A 26,775-nucleotide genomic window follows, 5' to 3' on the forward strand; every position below is an offset into this window, starting at 1 on the left:
TGTAGTTTTCTATAACCATCACTATTACTTGAATCCCAGGGAAGGTAGTCACTGAAGGTGGGGTTGGGGTTGGGGGGTGTAGTGACAGAACAGCCAGATTCCTGATTTGTAGGGGTGACAGAACATCTGATATTGTATTCCATGTGAGGGGAAAAGTAGGGAATTGAACAGCCAATATTCCAGGTGAAAGATAGGGTTTGCTTTTCCTTGATTACAGGTGTATAAACAAGTGAGTTAAACTTTAGTGTGAATATGAATTGATATGACCCAGATACATTGTGAGAATTAATTTCATTGTTTGATGACGGTATTGGCTGATTTATGTTACTCAGACACTTCATAGCATAAGAGTGGAAAGGTCTCGCGACAAAGTGCTAGTCAGTCTATAACCCGAGTGGAAAGGTCTTGGGACAAAGTGCTAGTCGGTCTATAACCCGAGTGGAAAGGTCTCGGGACAAAGTGCTAGTCGGTCTATAACCCGAGTGGAAAGGTCTCGGGACAAAATGCTAGTCAGTCTATAACCCGAGTGGAAAGGTCTCGGGACAAAGTGCTAGTCAGTCTATAACCCGAGTGGAAAGGTCTCGCGACAAAGTGCTAGTCAGTCTATAACCTGAGTGGAAAGGTCTCGGGACAAAGTGCTAGTCAGTCTATAACCTGAGTGGAAAGGTCTCGGGACAAAGTGCTAGTCAGTCTATAACCTGAGTGGAAAGGTCTCGGGACAAAGTGCTAGTCAGTCTATAACCTGAGTGGAAAGGTCTCGGGACAAAGTGCTAGTCAGTCTATAACCTGAGTGGAAAGGTCTCAGGACAAAGTGCTAGTCAGTCTATAACCTGAGTGGAAAGGTCTCGGGACAAAGTGCTAGTCAGTCTATAACCCGACCTGATAGAACTGTGCACTTAAACAAACATCACTTTCATTTTAGGATAAAAACGAAAACACATTTCAACTATAATTCAAAAACTTTGTTGAGAATATCACTGTTTAAATCTATACCTGGTAATTTGTAGTGTGATAGATTTAATGGAGTGACAAGCATTCCTGTTGTATGACTACAGTAATCAGCTGCATCACACATGCACTTGATTGGGTAGGAGACGGAGCATTAGGTTTTTGTGGAGCAGGGTACATTCTAATTACACCCATCTTGTAGGATAGTTTGGAAGGGGGGGGGGGGGGGGGGGGGGGGGAGTGTACTGAAGTTAGGGTCTGTATATATAGATGGAAGTTTGTCTGTCCATCAGTAGGTCTGAAGTACGAAAACCTGACATGTACCAAAGCCGTTGAGATTTATTATTTTTTCCAGGACATCAAGCCCATTTTCAGACCTTGTGTTAAAAATAGTCCAAAGTAGTATTGCTCATTCTGCTAACTATTTTTTAACTTGGTGTTCTGATCAATGCCTTAAGTAGTTTTGCACTTGTGATTAATTTTTCCAGAAAAGTTTGACCCTTTTAATGGCTTTCTTGTAGAACTTATTATAGGATACTATGTCTGGCTAACAATATTATTTTTGACAGAGTATATGATTACAATGGTTTTCAGGACATTCCACTGGAGTAATGAACCTGTAGAATGATTTACCAGGATGTTTTTATAGACTTTCCTCTCGGGCCCTGTATTAATGCCCTAATAGGTATTCATTTCTGATTGGCTGGTTTATAGAAATTGATTGGATGGTTTATAGAAATTGATTGGCTGGTTTATAGATATCAATTGTCTGACTGGCTGGTTGAAAGGATAAATGGCATCTGATTGGCTGCGTTTGAGTCTAGAATTATAGACCGATAGATGTCGTTTTGTAAAGACATACATTACAGGAGTCGGATTCCTGCTGAATGAGATTGCAATGTTATATAGACTGAAAGCCATGCAATTTTTTCAGGTGTTTTATCAATAAAGTACATGTATGTATGTATCACTGATTATTGTGGAAATGGATTGATAATTCTTATCCTACTTCTCATCGGTTTTAATGTGATGGAGTTTCAGTGCATCCCGATCGACTAATTCTTCTTTAATGGTGCCTGTAATCCGACACCTGTTCCATAGACACCTGTTCATTGACGAGGTATAGGTAGCCCATCCATTACTAGAGTTCAGGTAACCATGATTGTTACAGGCCCCACTTGTAATCCTGGCATTACAGCTACCAGCCCACTTAAGTACTAGTTGATCTTTTATAATTTAAGGTAAAAAACAGTAATGATGTAATTTCAATAACCGAAAGTATTCATTTCTAGATTCTTGATCAAAGCTTCAGATGAGATCTAAATGTTTCAGTTTCAAGGCTAAATTTCAGCTTTTTCAATCATCTTTAAGAAAGGTTGATTGAGAAGAGTGAAGATTTGACTGTTGATAATGGAGTTTTGACTGTGGATAGTGGAGTTTTGACTGTGGATAATGGAGTTTTGACTGTGGATAGTGGAGTTTTGACTGTGGATAGTGGAGTTTTGACTTTGGATGGTGGAGTTTTGACTGTTGATAATGGATTTTTGACTGTGGATAGTGGAGTTTTGACTGTGGATAGTGGAGTTTTGATTGGATAGTGGAGTTTTTGAGTGTGCAGTTTTGACTGGATAGTGGAGTTTTGACTGTGAATAGTGCAGTTTTGACTAAGACAGTTTGTTTATTGATTTATGAAGTTTTTAGTTTTTACTGTTAGTAATAAAGTTTATCTGTGGCTTATGTGGTTTCAGTTGTGGATAATGAAGTTTTGACTGCAGCTAGTGACTAAATAATAAAACGTTGACTGGATGATCAAGTTTTAACTGAGAAAAGTGATATTTTGACTGTAGATACTGACTTGATACTAAATTTTGGACTGGATGATTTAGTTTCAACTGGGTATAGTGTAGCCCAGGAGGTCACTGTAATGGAGGTTTCACAACCCCCTGTCTGGCCTGGTGGTCAGGATCTACCACTACACTGGCAGATGATTGGGTAAATCTTTCCACAGAACTACCTAACAGATGTATTATTTAAATACTTCCTTCCTACAGATGGGTTTTGCAGTATTGGCAGTGGTGTGGAACTGGCTATATTTGAGAAGTCTATAAGAACGGCCCTGTGTATATTGCCCAGTTCTATATCTTTACTGTTTATTTCTAAATCCGAATCTATACTCCATGTCCTCCACTTAACTGCCTGCACATCTAAACCAAACAATATGCCATCACATGCATGTGCAAATCTAATTTCTCCTAATCTATACACTGTTAACTCTACTTCTTCGGCTTATTATCAACTTGCCAAAAAAGGTCGTTTGTTTAGTCTATTTTTCTCTAGGTTTGTGTGACTGCACTCAGTGTTTACTATGGTGTGATGGACAGTCATTTCCCTGCTATCTGGTCTCAGGGGAAAAGGCCAAACCAAATACGAAATTGTTAATGTGTTCATAACAATCAGAGATAAAATTATCTAGGTGAAGAACAATTTGACATTGATAGATCGAGATGAAATGAGATTTTTCTGTTTTTCCTCCCGTAATAAAATATTGGTTTTACAGTTCTCAGGAACACATTAAACACTTTATCTTTATTGAAAAGGGAGATAACATTGATGTTAGAATTATATAGCACTTATAAATCCTACTAAAAAATGGTCAGGGTCATTAAATGTTCCAAGGTCATGGCTACTGATGATTTGTTAGCCTGTAATAGATTCATCAGCTAATAGAGGAATGATGCATGAATACTGTCAAAGATACAAACTAACAGTATTAATATGTTGGCTGAAAATGAAGGTCTAATCAAAGTGTGATTTAAGACATCTCTCTCCTGTAGGATGCCTCATGGTTTTGCTCGTTAAATGATGTCGGAGGAGGTTTTAGATTAAAAAAAACAACAAATTCAGGTGGAATGCTGTCCTAATTCCTATAAAGTGTACACCCATGCACAAAAGTACTTTGAAGGTAGAAGTTGTAAAGAATGCCCTGTGTGTTGTATTACCAAATTGCACGATTCAAATTTTACGGTTAATGAAAAGAGTAAGATAATGTACTAGGCAAGTCGGCCCTTTTTGTGGGTTGGAATTTATATCTAATTGTATAACATGTAAGAAATGGTCTGATTCTGGAAGCTGTCTTTGAGTGAGAGTACAGTCAGGGGAATGGCCGGGGTGAGATGATGATAGCATACAGGTGGCCTAGCCTCTCTCTGAAATTGGTACAGATGATAAATTAAAAAACTTCACCATATATATTATACATCGGGATGTTTAATGCATAATTTACTGAAATTATTTTTTCCTCCTGTGTTGTGTTCTATCATCTGTATGTTTATACCGGCTGTGTACTACATCGGTTCATGTCGGAGTCTCAAAAACAAAAGGTGAAATAGTTTGAAGTTCCCTAAGAATAAGTTTTTGTGCTATAAACAATTTGTGCAATAATTAATGAAGTGATCTTGGTGTACTTTAAGGGTAAAGTGATATAATCTGTGAAAACAACTAAGTTTAGTGCTATAAGGTACTTTTTCAACATTTTTATATCTGTTTTTGGTGGCTGGTGAGACTTAGACTGCAGACTGTTTTTATAACTTTGTTTCCTTCCTTCTATTGTGCCTATTCTATAGACTTTGATGTCTTTTACCTTATTCTATTGAACGTTGAATATATATCACAAAGTTCCCATAATCTGTTCGTTATACAAAATGTATATACATATATATTTTTACTATTTTAACCAACTTTTTTATCATAATGATCTAAATATACAATACGAATGCCTTTAAAAATGACCAATTTTATTTGATTTTAAAGTGATAAAACAAAATTATACAGTTTAGCCCTAAATGACCCTAGCTGTCGATGGGCTGTAAAACACAAACAAACAAACCAGCTATTGTTCGTATTGTTAAAAAATAAAAAATAAAAATAAATAGGAAATAAACAAACTAAAACAAAAACACCAATCTACTATGGTTTTAACATGCATGGCATTCATAGAAACATATATGTCATGAATATTATATTCTATCCTTTCGGGTGTTTTCTTCAGAAAGAGTACTGTGTGCTAGTCATCATTGAAATTAATTTTTTTAGTTGTTCAATAAATCTTCTTACAAATCAACATTTTCCCCACCATAATCCATAATGATCTCGGAAGCTGTAAAGATATTGGGGGAGGGTTAAATATGGTTATGTCTGTAATTGATATAGCTTTACACTTTCTAACATTAGGGAAATGTATACATTCAGACAGGTTCAAGTACAAACGTAAGAAGTAAATTATCCTTGACATAGAAAATTACTGAATGTGGGTTAGTTGAGTACAGACTCCTGTTTGGGTGTAGAGCTTTTAGCATTTCTTCTTCATTACATTTTGGTTATTTCTAGATTATGTGCTGATTTTGATCTCTGTGTTGTGGTTTTATCTGATTGCTGTATTATCTGTTGGACAATTACACACCAATCTGGTGGTGGGCATCCGCCTGGTCTGGGTTAGATCGCTCACCATCTAATGGTCATTACCACACTTGTCAGTAGATATGGAGATGTTCCAATTACTAGGTCATGTGATTGTCAATGTCTGTGAGGAACTCTTTGGTGCAGCAGACACAACAGCCAATCAGAGCTTTGGACAATGGCCAGGCCATTGGATAGCTTTGATGGTCAAACATTTTGGCAGGAGAACACAGTTGATCACATAGTGTTGGTATTAACCTTCTATGTACTTTAATCTTTTGTCTAACACACAAGAACAAAAACAAATGTAATGTTGCTTGATGGTTGCATTTTCAAAGTCATTTGTCAAGGTCGTTCACTTGCAAAGTACATATAGGCAGACCAGTATCAGCAGTTTCAAAGTAACATCAGGGCACTTTGTATTCACAATATTAAACCGAGGAATGTCAAGGTCATGGCAACAAGGTCATATTAAGATTAACAGAAAGCATTCTTCATGTGAAAATTGTAATCCAGCTATTGAAACTAGACACTTGAGCTAGAGTATGAGAGATTGTTGTTGGCCTATCACCAGTGTGTTGCTATGGTAACTGATGTGACAATCACAGATGGAACTGTCAGGCCAAAACAAGGCTTCATTAGTGGAAGAAAGGAATTAGGAATGGTAATATTAAATCAAGTCTCACACAGATAGTGGGATGTTTGTCATCTGTTTGTGGGTGGATCCTGTGGGGCCATGTCATGGAGGAGCTTTGTTGGAATATAACTGGCATCCCTTACACTGGCAGTAATGGAGCTTAGCCTACCATTAATTTAAAGCAGCTTTAATTTCATTCGAATCAGTTTATGTTTTTCCAGATTTCCATGAATGAAATATCATTACAGTTTTTAAGTTTTTCTTTACTATAACTTTCTTATTATCCATAGTGATAAGTTAGATTGTATTAACTATCTTAAGAATTTAATAATTTGAAAAGGCTAATTAACTTGGTGTTAAGTTAATGGTACAATGACCATCTGGGTCAAGATGAATATCCTCTGTAAACATTGCCAGCTAACTGGACATGCTCCAAACTCCATCCTGATAATGAGATACAGGGATGGTGGTGGATGTACTCTGCTCTGTCAGCAGATTTTATTGTTTTTCATAAGAATATGGGCTGTTTGGATCAAAATATGTTATCTCTGAGTGGGTCAAATGTGTGGCTGCAGGTCAGATGTATGATCAGATGAGTGTGGGTCAGATACCAGATGTATGATCAGACGGGTGTGGGTCAGATACCAGATGTATGATCAGATGGGTGTGGGTCAGATACCAGATGTATGATCAGACGAGTGTGGGTCAGATACCAGATGTGTGATCAGACGGGTGTTGGTCAGGTCACAGGTCTGTAGTATGATCAGACTCAGTGTGGGTCAGAGGTTGTGATCAGAGACAATGTTGGTCAGAGGTCACAGGTCAGACATGATAAGATTTAGCATGACTGTGGGTCAGAGGTCTTAGGTGTGATCAGACTTAATCTGGGTCGAAGGTCAGATGTGTGATCAGATGGGTGTGGGTCAGGTCACAGCTAGGTCAGAGGTCTGTAGTTTGATCAGACTGGGTGTGGGTCAGAGGTTGTGATCAAAATCAATGTGGGTCACAGGTCACCGGTCAAACATATGATTAGATTTAGCATGACTGTGGGTCAGAGGTCTGAGGTGTGATCAGACTTGTTTGGCTCCAAAGCAGGTGTGCCATTGAACACTTTGTGGCTGTGGGTTGAAATATGACTGGGTACAATTATTACTGCGGTTGGTGTATCCTCTCCTATGTTTGAGACTGGGTACAATTATTACTGCGGTTGGTGTATCCTCTCCTATGTTTGAGACTGGGTACAATTATTACTGCGGTTGGTGTATCCTCTCCTATCTTTGAGACTGGGTACAATCATTACTGCGGTTGGTGTATCCTATGTTTGAGACTGGGTACAATAATTACTGTGGTTGGTGTATCCTCTCCTATGTTTGAGACTGGGTACAATTATTACTGCGGTTGGTGTATCCTATATTTGAGACTGGGTACAATTATTACTGCGGTTGGTGTATCCTCTCCTATGTTTGAGACTGGGTACAATTATTACTGCGGTTGGAGTATCCTCTCCTATATTTGAGACTGGGTACAATTATTCCTGCGGTTGGTGTATCCTCTCCTATGTTTGAGACTGGGTACAATAATTACTGCGGTTGGAGTATCCTCTCCTATATTTGAGACTGGGTACAATAATTACTGCGGTTGGTGTATCCTCTCCTATGTTTGAGACTGGGTACAATTATTACTGCGGTTGGTGTATCCTCTCCTATGTTTGAGACTGGGTAGAATTATTCCTGCGGTTGGTGTATCCTCTCCTATGTTTGAGACTGGGTACAATAATTACTGCGGTTGGTGTATCCTCTCCTATGTTTGAGACTGGGTACAATAATTAGTGCGGTTGGAGTATCCTCTCCTATGTTTGAGACTGGGTACAATAATTACTGCGGTTGGTGTATCCTCTCCTATATTGAGACTGGGTACAATTATTACTGCGGTTGGTGTATCCTCTCCTATATTGGAGACTGGGTAGAATTATTACTGCGGTTGGTGTATCCTCTCCTATATTGGAGACTGGGTACAATTATTACTGCGGTTGGTGTATCCTATATTTGAGACTGGGTACAATTATTCCTGCGGTTGGTGTATTCTCTCCTATGTTTGAGACTGGGTACAATAATTACTGCGGTTGGTGTATTCTCTCCTATGTTTGAGACTGGGTACAATAATTACTGCGGTTGGTGTATTCTCTCCTATGTTTGAGACTGGGTAGAATTATTCCTGCGGTTGGTGTATCCTCTCCTATATTGGAGACTGGGTAGAATTATTCCTGCGGTTGGTGTATCCTCTCCTATATTGGAGACTGGGTAGAATTATTCCTGCGGTTGGTGTATCCTCTCCTATGTTTGAGACTGGGTACAATTATTACTGTGGTTGGTGTATCCTCTCCTATGTTTGAGACTGGGTACAATTATTACTGTGGTTGGTGTATCCTCTCCTATATTGGAGACTGGGTAGAATTATTCCTGCGGTTGGTGTATCCTCTCCTATGTTTGAGACTGGGTAGAATTATTCCTGCGGTTGGTGTATCCTCTCCTATATTGAGACAGCTTATATTGCCCCACATTGTACTATATATATAACAATGTGAGGTGTCTGCTATGAGTCATCAATCCTGTGTTTTTGTTTGAAAATAATGAATTTTTGATTCATCAAAAGATACTGTTGTATTGCATTACATTGCAAATGTCTGAAGAATTGAAAATCTTTGTGCTTTTTTGAAATGAAGAAAAGGTCAAGAATATCAATGGATGGACAATGCTCCATTTCTTGGGGTATTAAATTCAGAGTTTAAGATGTTGATATTTTTGATATCAGACTTGCTACATTGTATGAAAGGATCGCTGAGTAAGCGCGTTGTACACTGATGACCCCTTGGGTTTACACGTTACATGTACTTACAACCTTCCTAGGAGTTTCACGATCTCGTTTCCACCCATGTGAAACAACGGTGCTGGCAAGATGATTTGCAACTTAAGTCTGACGTATATGCAGTGTTCCACCACTTTGTATCACCAACTTTACAACAACTTATGGCAAACGCATTACAAGTTGATACGGTTATGCTTGTGTGTTGAAATTTCGCTGTAGGTCTAAGGGGCAAAAAACCGGAATTCAATGATATAATAATGACAGATTGTGTGATTGATTTTACTGCTTATGACCTGTCAGGTTCACAGATTACAAAACCTTGAGAATGTCTGTCAGAATTACGGAGGATACGATTTCGATCTGCTCCAGATACCGGCTTTCCACTTACCACAGAAATTATACACATTAATATTTGAGCTCAGAAAACTGTCTTGATTCATGATAAATTTGGTAATTAAGATTTGCTGTATCCATACAGTGATCAATTACATCAGACTCATATCCTGTACCGATTACAGCGAACACTCCTGCACTATCGCACACCGCACATGATTTGCATGCTAAAGATCACATACTTCACATCAAGTAGTGATACTGTATAGACGTTTACTTACATGCCTGAATTTAATTTGCATAATAATTTTTGAAAGGTTAGATTAAGATGTGCTCAATGTGGATTTTTATTGAATTTGTTGGAAGTTTTTTTGATACAAACTTGAGATAATGGTAAATAGGATAGGGCCTATCTATTCAGGGTTTATCTAGACCAACAAAAAGTGCAGCTTAACCTTGTCATCCCTTACACTCTAAGTACGATGCTCCTTTTATTGTTTCAATCTGATCTGTTGTAGTTAACATATTATCAATTCATTATCAGTCTTTGATTTTTTAAATTTGAATTAAGTAGGTCTTTGTTAAATCTTAAAACATATTGAGGTGAACGAAACTTTGCTGAATATTTTCATGAATTTAATTTTATTACTACATTTAAGCTGTTAGCAGTACCTAGTTTATAATCCAATGTTATGATTATTAAGATATATGTCTGCATTATTAGACTTTAGACATATATTCTTATTGGCTGTTGAAATTTCTCATGCTTTTAAAATTGCTCACATGCTCATGAAAATGCTGCAGGCTTTAGAAATGCTCACATGCTCATGAAATTGCTCACATGCTCATAAAATTGCTCAAATGCTCATGAAATTGCTCACATGCTCATGGAAATGCTTCAGGCTTTAGAAATTGCTGTTAGGTTTATGATATAGGATTGTGGAATTATTCAGTGCCTTAAGAAATCACTTATATAATCCTGAGGTTACCTGTGAGTCTATGCAATTTAAAATGATTTTAGGTCTTTTAAAAATGACTTAAAAAAACAATGTGTACCCATTTGGGCTCTTATTCATTTAGACTGGATAGAAGTTGTCTAGTTTTCATTAATCAAAAAGACAAAAGAACAAGGTGTTTTATATTAATCTGTTAAGTTACTGTTGTGTGTGGTATAGCCACACACAGATACTACACAGGGTATGTGTATTGGACAGTGTGGTCAGTCCTTCAGTGGTAGGACTGGCTGCTGGCCAGACATTATCAGGGTTAAATGACCTGTAAGCTGTGCAGGGTGGAGACTAGCTCTTCATGTTTTTCTTATTTAGCCTGCAATTTATTAATCTGTTTATTAACACCAGAATAAATCTCTCTATCAGACCAACATTTCAACTCTACACTCCAACTCTTTACCACATCACTTCAACCAGCCTAATATTCCTACACCAAACCATGCCACATCCTCATCACACCTAGTCACTCCAACCCCCAATCCCATACCACACCTGGTCACTACTCCCCAAACCACACCAACCCCACACCACACTGGTCACTTCAACCACACCACACCTGGTCACTCCAACCCCACACCTGGTTACTCCAACCCCAAACAACACCACACCTGGTCACTCCAACCCCAAACAACACCACACCTGGTCACTCCAACCCCAAACAACACCACACCTGGTCACTCCAACCCCAAACAACACCACACCTGGTCATTCCAACCCCAAACCTCACCAACCCCACACCACACCTGGTCACTCCAACCCCAAACTACACCACACCTGGTCACCCCACCCCAAAATCACACCACACTGGTCATTTCAACCCCACCACACCTGTTCATTCCAACCCAACACTACACCTGGTCACTCCAACCCCACAGCACACCTGGTCATTCCAACCTCAAACCTCACCGACCCCACAGCACACCTGGTCACTCCAACTCCACACCTTGCCAACCCCACACCACACCTGGTCATTCCAACCCCACACCACACCTGGTCACTTCAACCCCACCACACCACACCTAGTCACTCCAACTCCACACCTTGCCAACCCCACACCACACCTGGTCATTCCAACCCCACACCACACCTGGTCACTTCAACCCCACCACACCACACCTGGTCACTCCAACCCCACACCACACCACATCTGGTCATTCTAACCCCAAATTCCAGCAAGAAACTATATCTAACCATTAAGACCAGACCATAGTATGTATCTTAACCTTGTCTATTTGTATATCCAGAATTCTTTCTTCGGCTTTTCAAACCACCATTTATCGGCCAGTTTGATCCAAATTCTTCTGGGATTTACTCATCCATACAAAATGTAATAAAAAATATTTTGTAGATTATCTGGAAAAAGAATGAAATATTTTTTGTGGGTTTTCCTGGTTTGCATGACTACCTAGTGATTGGTATGAGTTATTGTTCTATAAAAAGTTATATCGCTATCCGAGTTTGATATGATCTGTCCCAGTTTGATATAAGCGTGATATAAGTGAGCCTCGGCCAGCACAAACCTATATTATTTTTGATTTAGGGCACACATGGGTTTTTCAGAGGTGCTAAACTGAAGATTAAAACCATCTCTAGGTTAATGGATGACACAGTCTCCAGCAATATGGAGGGGGATTATCCATACCCAGCCTAGCAACAACACCCCTTATCCACTCATGCAAAGCTACACTAATAAGGATTTATGCTTAGTTTGGAGCAGGGGAAGTTAAAATGTCTGGGAGGTCTGTCAGAAGGGAGATGGTGCTTTTCTGCTGTGAAACAGCTACTCATATACAAAATATAGGTTAGGAAACCCCAATGGGCAGTGCAAATGCCACACTCAAATATCACAGCAACACTTATTTGATGATGTATTTCCAGATTGGCCGAGATACAAAAGCAGGAAGGAGGTCACAGGGCTAATTTTGTTACAGAATGGAGGCTAACAGGCTAATTCATTAGGGGATAGGGGTTAGAGGCTATAGGAACGGGATGATTGACTTCGAGGTAATTCATTAGGGACGAGCAGAACAATGGCTGGTGGAGACATACCATCATGATTGACTTGGCTTGTGTTTAGAATATTGGATTTTGATACTGCTTCATATTGTTTTTTTCAAACAAACCCATCTTGTTTGATTTATGATGCAGTAATTTAAAGTTGTACTTTTGAATTTCAATATGGTTGAAGTGTGAAAGAGTGGGAAGACAAGGAGACATCCCTGGATTTTACGCAATCCAAATTTTATAGAATTAATCAAAGCAGGCATGTATTTTGTCCTGACTTGGATTTGTGATCACCCAGCTCTGATGTGACTATGCCATGTCACCGGTCATTAGCCTGCCTTATCGGCCAGTATCCCTGTAGTTGGTGGACTGGCTCTAATTAGGCAGAACAGTCCCCACAATGCAGATTTTGCACTTAATCAGTAAGTGTATATGATTTGGAGCATAATGGACATGTTGTTACACAAATATTCTTCTTCTATTGATCCTGTTTTTTCTCTCCTGTACACTTGCATTATAGGGTCATGTAATGTGTCAGAGTCTCTGATCCAACAATACTTCCACTCTGGAGGAAAAAAGCAGGGCTCATGTCAGGAGGGTACTGTGTCAGCTCATTGTAGAGTTGAGTGTGACTCTGGAGAAATCATTGCCGCTGTGTCACCACGTTGTAGAGTCAAGTCCGACTCAAAATAATTAGAGTCAATGTATAAGAAGTAGGGTATCGTCTCATTGCATAGTTGAGGGCGAATGAAGAAATCAGGATAACTCCATCTGGAATTCTATCAAACAAAAAACAGCATAAAAAATACATTTTAAGTTAATCCAGTTTCTTAATACTGTAATGTATCTGTATCTAGGTCAACACTCCCCATTCATAATAACTGGAGTAAATATTGTCTTCACTGTTTAGAAAATGATGGAGTGTCTCATTTTAGGATTCAGATGGCCCTGGCATGTTTGAGTGACGGCACAGTCTAAATCTCCTCAACCTATAGCAACAATGGTCAATTTATGTGTAAAATATCTAGGACTTCCAGATCGTAATAGATTTTACATAAAATAGAAATGGAAGTAGACCCTGGAAGTGATCTGATGAGTACAGTTAACTCTCCGTTAAACCTGTGATGAACATTTATTCATTTAAACTATTTCAATACAGGAAGTTGACCATGCAAGGATATCTCTTACAAATTTACCTCTCAATGTCCAGTCTGACTGTCCACAACTTATGAATGGGACAGGGTCACTAGGCGACTAACACAGGAAGTTATTCATATGGCAGGCTTCATATCCATGACGACCACAAACCACAGAGGTCACTTTAGTACAAATAATAATGTTACACTAAAAGGATTCCATTCAGGTGTGTAGATAGCATACAGATTTTGACCAAGATGTATCCAGGTCAGCAGCCCAATATCCAGGTCAGCAGCCCAACCAATCAGATTTCCTCTGGGTACTCTGGTTTTCTCCCACTTTAAGACCCCTTCACACATTTATTCATCCAATCAAGTTATTAATATAAGTTGATATAACTTTTTTCATAATTGTTGTGAAAGTTTAATTTTAAGTGGTTGCTGAAATCAGTTCTTCGTATGGTGAATTTTGTTAAAATGAAATGTTCACAACCTCAAAGATATTACATTTGATCCTTTTTTAGGGTTTTAAAAGCACTAAAAAAGGATAACATGGAATGCAGTCTCCATGAACTTTATCGAAAAGTAGCAGGCACAAATAAGCTGGTAGATAGAGTATTGTGTTGCTGCTGAGAAAAGAATCATAACTTACTTAGAACTACTTGACTGTCTCATGTAATAACAAATATTGTTGCTGGTGTAGAAGTTGTACTTGTTTACCTTCCCAACAAAATACAAACAAACCTGACGGCCTGTGGTACATTTACCCAAATCAGCATTGTTTGAAGTGGTGTGGTATCCGTCAGGCATGTGGATCCACTATAACAAAAAATAAAGCAATTCTACTCAGTGACAAATCACTGGTGTTCATCTCTCCCTGGGATTAAATATATAGCATTTAAATCGGTATTTCTGCTCTAAATAAATCCTTAGGGCTTCTTCAAAATTCCATTTGTTCAAATTAATTATGTTTGCAAACAATTTGTTTGTTAGATATTTCATGAGCTAATTTGTACCATAAGTATTCATACTGAACAATGCACTTGAGGGGTATTACAAATTTATCGGGAAGGCTCTACCAGAATTTTCATTGCTGCCTTACATTTTAATCATAACAAAATACGGACATATCACAGCATACAAGTTGGCAGAATTGAAATTGACAGTGTGCACTAAAAACCTCTAACATATTTTGAGGAACAGTAAAACACGGAGACCAGTGTTCTGTAACAGTGGTTCTGTACTTCATATTGCCTATGAAGATGTCCTGTAATTCATCTGACGTCTTGTTTCAGTCTGGTGTGAAAGACGTTATTTGAAAAAGAGTACATAGTTTTTTAGGCATGAACCATTAAGGCTGCGAAGCATTGAAGCTCCAAACCACTGAAACATGATGAGATTCTTAACTAAGGAAACACTGACGCACAGTATTTCCTGACATAAATATACAAAGAGGTTGAATGTTATTACACATGTACAGGTCATTGTGTCTGTGATGTTTGTGGGAGATAGCGAGGTCTGAGGTTCATAACCTTTAGTGCTGTGGAGTCTTAGAGATTATACTTAGTAAGCTCTTCGAGGTTCGTCATTCATTGCCTCATGATTTTCCTGATTACAAACTCTGACGGAGAGTGACGGATAGAGAGAAGCAGGAATTCAAGTTTTCATGTAACCCAGCGTTAACATTACATGATGACTTTTCCACATGTAGTGTGAATTTCTCGGTTTTCGGTTTTTCTATAGAGTTTATCGATTTCAACAGACGCCCCTAGGAACTCTGTTAACAAGAGGTCTCTATGTATCGCACACTTATCTCATAGAGTTTCCATAATTTAAGAGTGTCTGATTTATAGGGGTATATTTATCCCTTACCTTCCTTCTCCTGTCTGTGATAATTTGTGTTTATAGACAGTATTACGAAGGTCACGCCTGGCAAACTTGTATCATTTTGGCACCAGAAATTTACTTTTACTTCATTTTCGTGTTGAAGAGGTGTGTCACCTGAAGACATGCGTGTCAAAGATGCCAATTATAATGCACTTTATTAGACTAGTCCTTACTGGGTCAGCTAGAAAGAAAAGTGTCAACAGAGCAGCTAACTAGGGTCAAATATTAGCCAATAGACTTCAACGGACCAGTCACACAGGGTGATTCAAGGACACTTCAGGGGTCACCAGTGGTCATAATGAAAGTCAAAATGTTTTTGCTGGACTGTTTTAAAGAAATACTAGTTGTTGAGATATTGCCCTTGAGAATGACCTTGACAGTGGTGTAACAGACATGTTATTGTCTGGTTCTATCTAAGCGTCATTACAATCTATGTAGGCCTTATCTCTCCAAAGTGTTTGGAGGCCAGGATAATGCTCTAAGATTGGGGTGTAACCAGAAAGTGATACTGATCTACAAGATACAAGCCACTACAACCTTCCCTTATTACATATGACAGGTCAGACCATGGTAATGTTACAAGCCTGCTGGGGAGCCTTGCCAGGTAGGGAGGGACTAGAACAAAACCCTCTGACCTTCACCAGGCCCTCTGTATTCCCCTGTCAGTGGGCTGATGGCACATTATGACCTAAACACTGCCATCTGGCCAGGGCTTCATTCATAAAAAAAACCTCACATATTCCCAGTAGATCCAGCACTACTAAGTTTCTATTGGTTGGAGTCAGAAGCCAAATCCAAATACTTCCTGTGCCAATGTATGAATTATAGAAATCTCACAGTATCTACATATACATTAGGACTCGATCAGACTGCTACTTTGTAAGTGTAGTTCAGTAGTGTCTTATCACAACTACTTTGTAGAAAAGTTCATTTTTATGTACTCAGGTTTATTAGTTTAACTGTGAGAGAGAACAAAATTCAAATGTATAGATTAACCTGTTAAATATATTCACCATAAATAAGCCCTTTCTTAAATTTTATAGAATTTTCAGTTTTAAAGCGGTTACAAAAATGTAATTCACAAAATATCCTTGCCCAATCTTTGCACTAGCTAGGAAAGTGGGCTTATTTGAGAATAAATACAGTATCAACATTACCTTTAAATGACCTTGACATATTGTGGCTCATTTCGATCAGGTTATTTAAAATACATGACTGCTGCTGTGGCTAGCTTCACTAAAAATACATTTGAACTTTCAGCTGTCTAACTTTGGAAATAAGAACATAGATGATCACCAAAACCTAGAAGATTTGAGGTAGACAGGGGAGTTCAGTAGGTTGATTCCTGTTGTGGAATAGCATTTCTGGTCAGTGATAGCATCATTTACATGCCTGGAGACATTGGCACACATTTAAAGTCTGTGAATCTCTATCAGTGCTGCATTCTGGAGTTTGCCTTACTGAGGGTCATTATAAAAGCACTGATTACCAAGCTTACCTATTACCATCCAAACTCATGAGTACCTGGCCTCCTACCAATCTTTTGCTGACCTATCTATTGTCATACCTACCTGTACCTACCTATTGTCATGTGTACCTTTTGTTGTGCCTACCTGTACCTACCTATTGTCACGTGTACCTTTTGTTGTGCCTACCTGTACCTACCTATTGTCATGTGTACCTTTTGTTGTGCCTACATGTACATACCTATTGTCACGTGTACCTTTTGTTGTGCCTACCCGTACGTACCTATTGTCACATGTACCTATTGTCACATGTACCTTTTGTTGTGCCTACCTGTACGTACCTATTGTCACGTGTATCTTTTGTTGTGCCTACCTGTACGTACCTATACTATTGTCACATGTACCTATTGTCACGTGTACCTTTTGTTGTGCCTACCTGTACGTACCTATTGTCACATGTACCTATTGTCACGTGTACCTTTTGTTGTGCCTACCTGTACGTACCTATTGTCACATGTACCTATTGTCATGTGTACCTTTTGTTGTGCCTACCTGTACGTACCTATTGTCACATGTACCTATTGTCACGTGTACCTTTTGTTGTGCCTACCTGTACGTACCTATTGTCACGTGTACCTTTTGTTGTGCCTACCCGTACATACCTATTGTCACGTGTACCTTTTGTTGTGCCTACCTGTACGTACCTATTGTCACATGTACCTATTGTCACGTGTACCTTTTGTTGTGCCTACCTGTCATCATATCTACCTGTCTTTGCCACCCTCACCATCGTTGTGATGATTTACTGTTCATTACCACCATGAATGACAGACGAGCGGGTCAGTAAAAGTCTGCCAGATTTTACTACTGTTTGTCAGTGTTTATACACACTATCAATGAAAGTGCTGGTGTGAATTAGTTTTCTGTGTCAGTAGTCAAAGGGTAAGGGCAAAAATCAAGCTTCAGGTATGTGTATCTGTTTCCATGGTATCAAAATCACCATCAGGATTCCAGTGACTGGCACCATTGTGTAGGTCCTCTCTGTTCCCATCAGATGGCAGATTTCATTCATAAACAGATAATAATCCATTAAGAGTGACTGATTGTCCTTTGCAGTAGTCTCGTTTTACCTGGCGTTTATCTCGTATTTACCCGTGTAACACCCGAGGAGGGTCTGTCTAAACTCGTTACACCTTATGATAGGTATCAATACCTTCTCCAACATCAGTCTCTGTTTAATTGTACAAAACGGTTGACCAGCATTTCATCTGATACCAAAGCTGACAATTCTCCATCATCTTGCTTGTGATAAGATCAGAATCATTTTGACATCAAAGCTATCTACCTTCCAAGTCAAAAGGGGACTGACTCACAACCATAAAAGGAACAGGCTCCATCAGAATTCCTTACAAGCCAAAACTTTATCACCTGCACAAAAAACCAGGTGTACAAACATTGCCATAGATAGTATCTCACAACTTAGCTGCATCGCCACAAAGTAAATCACAATGATATACTTATCATTACTTTTTTTTTATGATAACATTTTTTGTGGTGTTCGACTGGTGTTGATAATTTGATCCTCTTGACTTGGATATTAGATTTTCCGCCGCTATTAACAGACAGCTAATGGGGCTACTTTGTACAGGAATGCAGCCACAATACTTCATAGGACTTTATAATGGAAAGACAGTTTCAAAATTTTTAATATAGCATTTGAAAAAGTAAAAAAAAAAAATGTGGGAAAATGTGTTACAAGTATTAGTTTAGACAAGTCTGAAATCGGAAACTGAATGAGAGGGTGGTTGAAATATATCTGAAAAAAAATGAGTGTTTTTATGAATGGATACCGGTAAGTGGAAAAAGGTGAATTAACTGTAGTTTCCAATCAGATCTATAAATAAAGACGATGTTGATCCTTGTCATATTTGACAGATTACCAGAAAATATATCGGAGAGATTTGTAGACAGAATTAAAACTGTCTGTGGGTTTAAGACCATATGATATTGATTCGTACTAATACATGTATATAATATTCCTGAAATACGAAACACTAAAAAGTCAGTGACCTTTTGAAGAAAAAGCAGAATAAAAAATAGATTGAGAGTATTATCATTTTCCTGTGATTTGGTGTTTCCTGTGATGTGTTTTCAACTGTGAGGATATCCACGGTGTAGCGTTACCGACTCATTATTCATGGCCTTTTTAGCACTCTTTGGAAAGGTGTTTTTGTCCTCTCAGCTTGTTTGAGCTGGTCAGTGTAATATTACAGAGTTTCAATTTACCCTTGATAACGTCATACGTGATGGACACAAATGTCCAGTGGAGCCTGTGACTGAGGGCACAAGGTCGATCTTCACGCCATCCAACACGACCAAACAAGACACTGACCGCCCATGGTTAAAATCCCTGTCCACTGTTGCTAGCACAGCTAAGAGACTGACCGCACCTAAGTCTCTTGTTTGGCGACAATAAGTGATGTTTTTTGGTTAATATATTTCTGTATTTTGAAATGATTAAATGTCCATATGTGTCGTGAGTGTGAGTGTAAGTAGTAGATTTAGTGTCTGAACACTCGGATCAAAGCTGATCATCCTAGGTATGTCTCCGGTATGGCCAGGTATACCAGGAGTAAACACCCCACCACACACATCTCTTGTCAATGAAAGAAAATGGAAATGCAGAATTGTAAATGCTTTGTGTTACAATTGGGGATTGCCTATGTATGAGGAGATATCAATGGCATTTTAAGTAAAAGTTGACGGGAGTTCTTTCACCTGTAACTGGAATGTCCAGGTGGTTCTTACTCGATAATCTTGACCAGTCAAGTCCTCGGCTAGCTCCTTATGCAGGTGCTACAAATACCATACTGTCATTCAATTTGTAATTAGGGGTCCTTTAATTCATTTAATCAGCACATTATTTGTAAAACTACTATCTTGAATCAGGATGATGTTTGTGAGACTGTTTAATTCAAACAGTTTCGCTTTGTACAGGACAGTCTCTTGCTTTTGAGTGAGGAGTTTGCTGTCATGAAATCGATACAGACAATGCAAATAGTTCAATTCTAGATATATTTAAATTGGTCAAAGTGTCATCAGATATCTGTATTTAGACGTAAGAAAAAGTTTGACTGGTTGGGTCATGAATCTCTGAAATGCTTTTGAATGTTTTGAATGATTGGGTTACGATTCTGAAATGCTCTTGACTGGTTCAGTCGAATGCTTGTGGACCACTGAGCTGAGACTGTGTAGACGCCACTGTGACATAGTGTGAATGACTGTGGTTGACATTCTTAGGGGATGAATCTCGACAGATATAACGGAAATGGTGGCACGGTACCACAAATAAGTCAGATAAGCTATAGTGGAATGATGTTCATGATCTCGTGACTGCCTCTAATGGATCAGAACTGCAGATACAAAATTTACACTTTCACTCTCTCCCACTTTTCCATTTCTTTCTTATTTGATATGAATGCAAAATTGCATATTAGGAAAATTCTGTGTAGATACCATTAAGTCTATATTTCAGTATGAATGAAGCTATCGGTAATTACCTGTGTGATTGTTATCCTCTTGTGTCAAATTATTTTAACTGAAATCTTTTTGTGAAATGATTATAATGGAAGCTATATTTTCAAACCATGACTAAATTCTGAAGCTCCCTCAAATTAACATTGAGTGTTTATTGTAACACCCAAACAAATATGATAGTACATTGTATATGCTATGGTATGTGTGAATTTGATACGGGTGTCAAGGGTGGATAGTTTAAGGCTATTTGGGTATTAACTGACCAGAGGTCATTAGATGCTATCAGTAATGGACATGTAGAAGCCATATTTGGTGCCTCCACATCCATCATCAATCACCGGTAATATGAGTTTAAATGTTACATTTCCATGACAAAAACATTGTATGTGATCTTTTATAGTCATTGCAGATGTTAACAAGAGCTAATGAAATTTTCGGCATTGTCAATGAAAAATGGAATATTTTCTCCAGCCATTATGGTTGAAGTTTGAGACGATAAATCAAGTGAGAGGGTAGAACAGGATTGAAGTAGAAAGCATTCTTGTGCATGTTTGAAATGTCATGACAGGAAATGTTGCTGTGTGTTTGACGGCGTGTGATGGTGTAAAGGTTAGGTCCAGTTAACACTGAAGGAGACATCGAATACCTGCTCATTTGACCCTTTACTACCTGCTCATTTGACCCCGAACTACCTGATGTCATCACTTCAACAAGTTTAAAACACACTTAACAGATTGAAAACCGTATAAAATGGCTGGCATTCCTGTGATCACAGTTCTGCCCTAGAATTAATACTTTTTTGTAGCAATGATTAGTACCTACTGACCCAGAATTTTTTTGTAAACTTTGTACAACAGATTTGCCACTCATGAGCAAACACACACCGATTAAAGTCATAATAAGTATGTTGGCCTATAAATCTCTGCAGATCACAATACAGGGGGTTGGACCAAGCTCACCCTCTGGGGTGAAAGGTCAGATTAATTATAGAGCAATCGAGAGGGACATGCTATGAGGGGACAGCAGTTGGCTGACCCTATTCAAATACCTGGTAGGACTCTAATTTGTGTTAATGTTGTATGTCCTGTCTTGTTAGCAGTTCTGCATGTTTGAATCCCTGTCTCCCTGCCAGGTCCTGAATTATCTCCCTTTGTGAGGACAGTTTTGAGAAGGTGAACGTCCAGAAACTTATATGTATCACGCCACATTAATGATAATGATATTCTGGAATAATGTGGTCGTCATAAATTGTATTAATATTCTGTGGAATAATGTTCTTAACATCAATCAAATTTCTGGAGGTTTTGGACAAATAACACTGGATCAAGTAAATTCAGATGTGCTGATATCATCTCAAGGAAAAAATCCCTCAAACAGAAATTACATGAATAGATGCATATCTATGTTTTTGTGACAAGAAGTTTATAAGTGTTTTATAATGATAAATCACCTGCTTTGTACTTTCTTTTTGTCATATTTGATGAGCTACATGGTGGTATCTGGAGTTTGTTTACAAGGCCAGGGCTCTGAACCCTCTCTCGGCTGTCCTCAACCATCACTGTATGCTGACTTGCCTTTGGTCACTCTGGGCTATTAGAATCCTTTACATTAACACATGACTGGTCATAATCATGTTTCCCTGTGATGTTTTCTTGATGAACAGTGGTGTTGATCTAATCTGGGTCCAGATATTAAGACAATTGTCTGTTTTTAGGTATTAATGTTCAGTATTACAAAAACTTGATGTTGACGAACACTGTCGTAACCTTCTAACATTATGAGGGTCAAATTGATGCCATGCTTTTAGCTTTCATAAACATTTCAAAGGATCAAATCTGTTATTTCAAAAGAAATGTTGACAGGAAATCACACATTATCTTTCTTTATCTCTTTTGTTAAACACTTAAAATAAACCTACTGCACAAAATGACCGATTAAAATAATTATTCACAGGTCCTTGTTCTACTTGATTAATTGAAGTTGTTAAAAATGACAAGACAATTGTTTGGTATTCTTTTCAAAAGTCAAAAATAAGGGTGAAAAATAAGGAGACTTATCAAGTGTTCCATATATATTCTTTTACTAGCTGTGAGTTTTTTGAACATTTTCAAAAATTTCAATTTGAACTTATTATCAGTTACCTGCAGTTGATAGATTTGCAGGGTATAGCTTGCTGTGATCAGGGCCATAACTGTCGAGAACTTAACCTATCATACATGTGTCATCACAGGAAAACTACAGTATACATAGATCTGGCAGTTATACTTTTACTTCAGACTTCTTTCAGACGATAATTTGGTGTGTTTTTCTTTACAATCAGTTTAAAAATTCTTGATTATTGATAAACATAGATTTTGAAACTTGTCGGCAAGCACTAATGTCTGTGTGGTTTGTGAGTGATAAGTAAGGTATCGCACTACAGGACGCCTGGTTATTGGGTACTCTGCTAATATGATCTGGGTCGCTGGTGCACTGACAGTTCCATTGTCTCTTAACTCCATCAACACCTTCAACTCAGTCTTTAACTAATTTTGAAAACTTGTGATGGATAGCTATATAGAGATGCTCTTGTCCTCCTTTTAAGACAAGTCTAAACTTCTGACATTTGACACAGTTTAAGAACAGTCTACACATCATCGCACCAATACTATCTGTTCCTGTTGAACTTGGTCGGGGAAAGCTGATAATATTCTACTTCCTGTCTGCTTCGCTGTTTTTTTCTTTTAAATAAAATTTAGATACACATAGGTATGAATTTATAGATTCTGCATAACTAACGTTTCCCTCTCACGTGTGAGTTCCGTGGTTAAGGAGCCAATACTGGTAGCTCTACTGCAACTTTAATCCTGAAAGCACTGCAGGATTTTCAGTGCTCAGGAGAGATAATTGTTATATCTAGAACTATATTTCTCGCGAGGAAGAGCTGATCCTTTGAAGAGGCACACCAACCTATCTTGCTACTATAAAATACATACATAATCTATCAAGATATTACTTTCACCGTGTAAATTTGAAGTGGTTTAATTTGAAAGTGAAATGTTGGGAGATTTATGTGCTTTTTAAATCTGGAATTGAAATACATTTGAATAAACACATGTTGATATGCATACAATACTATATTATAGCTACGAGTTTTGATAAGTCTATAAAATGATGCTTACAACCAGCTACCAGGGGTAGGATCAGCAGCCTTATTTAGGATAGAGTCTGGTATCTCTGCTTCTTTATGCAACAAGTCTCTCCTTGGAGAGATTAGGGGATACTTGAAGGCCTCAGTCATAAGTCAGGCCTCAGTCATAAGTCTTTGTTTAATCAGTAGGACACCTGATTGTGATCGGTAACAGTATTATACATATCATACAGAGGGAGCCTTGGCACCTGTAGGGTGTTAACTCGGGGAACATGTCCGGGAATTAAAGTCTGTTTACACTAATTGATTATTGATATTGAGGATTTGGTAGTTACATCCACCTCCCCACTCTAATTGATAATTAATATCCAGGATTTACCTGTTTATATTTTGAACACTTCCTGTTGAAGCTTGTGTACTATAAGTCCTGGCAAATGTATAGCGTAATACTATATTACCGTATTTGTTCTAATGCTTACTCAAATATTTCAGAACTTTAAAGAATTGTTTTACAGAATGTTATAGCATAAAATACAAGGTACATAGTCAATGTTGTTTATCATGTCTATTGTAATCTCTATAAAATTTGATAAACTGTATATATAAATGCTGTTTTCATTTGTATCTTTGCAGAAAATTACAAGCATACGAGGAGGAAAGAAAATGGTGATTCTATATTAAATGAAAGTACAGTGTTATCGTATAGTCGTAGTGTGAACAATCATCCCTTTCATCATGTACATAGACGTTCTGCTTCACTAAAACGACATGTGGAGGTCATGGTGGCCGCTGACTACGAGATGTATCGGTACCATGGTCGCGATTTAGAAAAATATATATTAACATTAATGGCAATAGTAAGTATATCATTTTATTTGTCTCATATTTGATAACATTTCTATTGTACAATATAACAACAAGTGCTACTATCAAACCTGTCTACAAAGGTCACGAAAGGAAATAGAAACATGGCCTTTATGTTAACGTAACATTGGGATCCAAAACAGGTGGTCTTTATAGACATGATTTTGTTATAGAGTTGGTCTTTATAGAAATGATTTTGTTATACAGAGGTGGTCTTTATAGACATGATTTTGTTATACAGAGGTGGTCTTTATAGACATGATTTTGTTATACAGAGGTGGTCTTTAAAGAAATGATTTTGTTATACAGAGGTGGTCTTTATAGACAGGATTTTGTTATACAGAGGTGGTCTTTATAGAAATGAATTTGTTATACAGAGGTGGTGTTTATAGACAGGAATTTGTTATAGAGTTGGTCTTTATAGACAGGATTTCTTTATACAGAGGTGGTCTATATAGACATGATTTTGTTATACAGAGGTGGTCTTTATAGACAGGATTTCTTTATACAGAGGTGGTCTATATAGATATGATTTTGTTATACAGAGGTGGTCTTTATAGACAGGATTTTGTTATAGAGTTGGCATTTATAGACAGGATTTCTTTATATAGAGGTGGTACATATTTATATGCCGGAAAGGTGGTTAATATCAAGATCATGCTGGTCACCAAACAGTAGGAAACATTACCTTATTCCTACAAATGCTTTTTCATCTTTTGCAATGATAGTTTTAAGATTTAAAATGCATCCTAAACTGAAATTATGGAGTCTTCTTCCTAGTGCAAGATTGAAATTGCTATTATTTTGCAATATTTTTTTTTTATTATTACAAATGGGTACTGGTTGTAGCTGTTATAGATACATAATATGATACAGTAATCTGTGTCATCCACACTCTTGATTTTGAAATGGTTTTACATATCCTGTTAGTGTAAGTCTGTTTCTCCTCAACTTTCCTTGTCAGAAAATATTTGATTCTGTGGCAGTGATGAAATTATAAAACTTCATAGAGATCAGCTATAATTTCACAGGTCTGACTTATTAAATGATCTTGGTGGCATCTGTCTTTGTCATCCTGGCCTTCCTGTATCTCAAGTTTCCTTATGATTAACTTCCATCACTGCGATTGACTCCATCCTCACACGTAACAGCAGCGTAACTCTGTAGTGTATGAATGAATTAGGTAATTATGTCAGGTATTCCATCTATTTCACTGGTTATAACTGGATGTAGTTAGCTTCAATCAAAATCTAGCAGAAAATGGCAAAAGAACAATTTACATTGTAAGTAGACATGTATGTGAGCTTGGGGGCTGACAAATGTCACGATAATTTGGGGTGTTGATGGGTTACATTCGCTCTCTGTGTTCCGAGCAATGAAGGCCTTGTGTTATCTTGTTTTGTGGAGCGAGGTTATATTACATTAAATTAAGTAATAATACTTGCACTCATAATGCTACGACACTGTATTGCTTGTGTCAGCTGTAATATAAAAAAAATGGTTTTATCTTAATGGGAGGTTATGATTTTGAGCATATCTTGGTGTGGATATGTTTAGCAGTTAAATCTCACATTTTACTATCTTGAGTGATGAGGTAAGAGGCTTGTGAATGCAGTGAAAACACAGACTGATCTCAGGGCATTCATCACATTTTTGTGTATAAAAGAAAAGTTTTATATGTAGTGAACTAGATGATATCTGTATTTTTGGTATTTCTAAAGTACGAGAAATCTAGCGGAATAGGTATAACATCTATCAGTGTGATGATAATACATCCCAGTAATCATAACAACTGTTTACTTTACCCTAATTGCCAAATGTCACAATTATATCTAAATACATTTGATACTGATAACAAATTAAAAAGTTTTACTGTATATAGAAAAAAAAAAAAATTCAAAAAAGATCTGTCACTAAAGTGTCGACTTTAATCGATCATTCTACTGTGATTGTTAAAGCTGTCTGACAATTTGAATAATTTACTGATTAGTTATGATGTCACGCCATCAAACCCTGTGTTTGATATATAAGTACTCATTTATTAGAAAACAAAAGTGATTGATTTGTAATATTCAGATCTTATATTCAACATTCTGAACTCTTTAAACATATTCTGACCTCATATTAAACATATTCTGACCTCATATTAAACATATTCTGACCTCATATTAAACATATTCTGTCTTAATATTAAACATATTCTGACCTTGTATTAAACACATTAAGACGTTGTTAAACATATTCCAATGTTTTTGTATTTTTCAGGTCAACAGTGTATATAAACATTCATCTATAGCAAACTTCATCAACATCGTAGTCGTGAAAATCGTTGTGTTTAAAAGTGTAGAGGTAAGTGACATGTGTTCAATATTTCTTTACCTGCTATGTGAGATGTTTTGTTGCCATGTGAGATGTTTTGTTGCTATGTGAGATGTTTTGTTGCCATGTGAGATGTTTTGTTGCCATGTGAGATGTTTTGTTGCTATGTGAGATGTTTTGTTGC

At 37.6% G+C, this 26,775-nt stretch overlaps 1 protein-coding gene across 4 annotated transcripts in view; it reads left to right on the top strand.

The window, feature by feature from the left end:
• The window catches only part of LOC117331939 (A disintegrin and metalloproteinase with thrombospondin motifs 9-like), a 163,340-nt gene that overhangs the window by 23,247 nt on the left and 113,318 nt on the right, over positions 1-26,775 (top strand). For all 4 annotated transcript variants that reach the window (XR_004533701.1, XR_004533700.1, XM_033890945.1 and 1 more), the window contains 2 exons: positions 24,042-24,265; positions 26,538-26,621. Coding sequence is in view for 2 of the 4 variants with exons in the window: in XM_033890945.1 (XP_033746836.1) it covers positions 24,042-24,265; positions 26,538-26,621 (308 nt within the window). In the remaining 2 variants the exon portion in view is untranslated. The remainder of the gene's footprint in view (positions 1-24,041; positions 24,266-26,537; positions 26,622-26,775) is intronic.

The sequence above is a fragment of the Pecten maximus genome, chromosome 7 (genome assembly GCF_902652985.1).
Source record: "Pecten maximus chromosome 7, xPecMax1.1, whole genome shotgun sequence".
NCBI classification, from domain to species: Eukaryota; Metazoa; Mollusca; class Bivalvia; order Pectinida; family Pectinidae; genus Pecten; species Pecten maximus.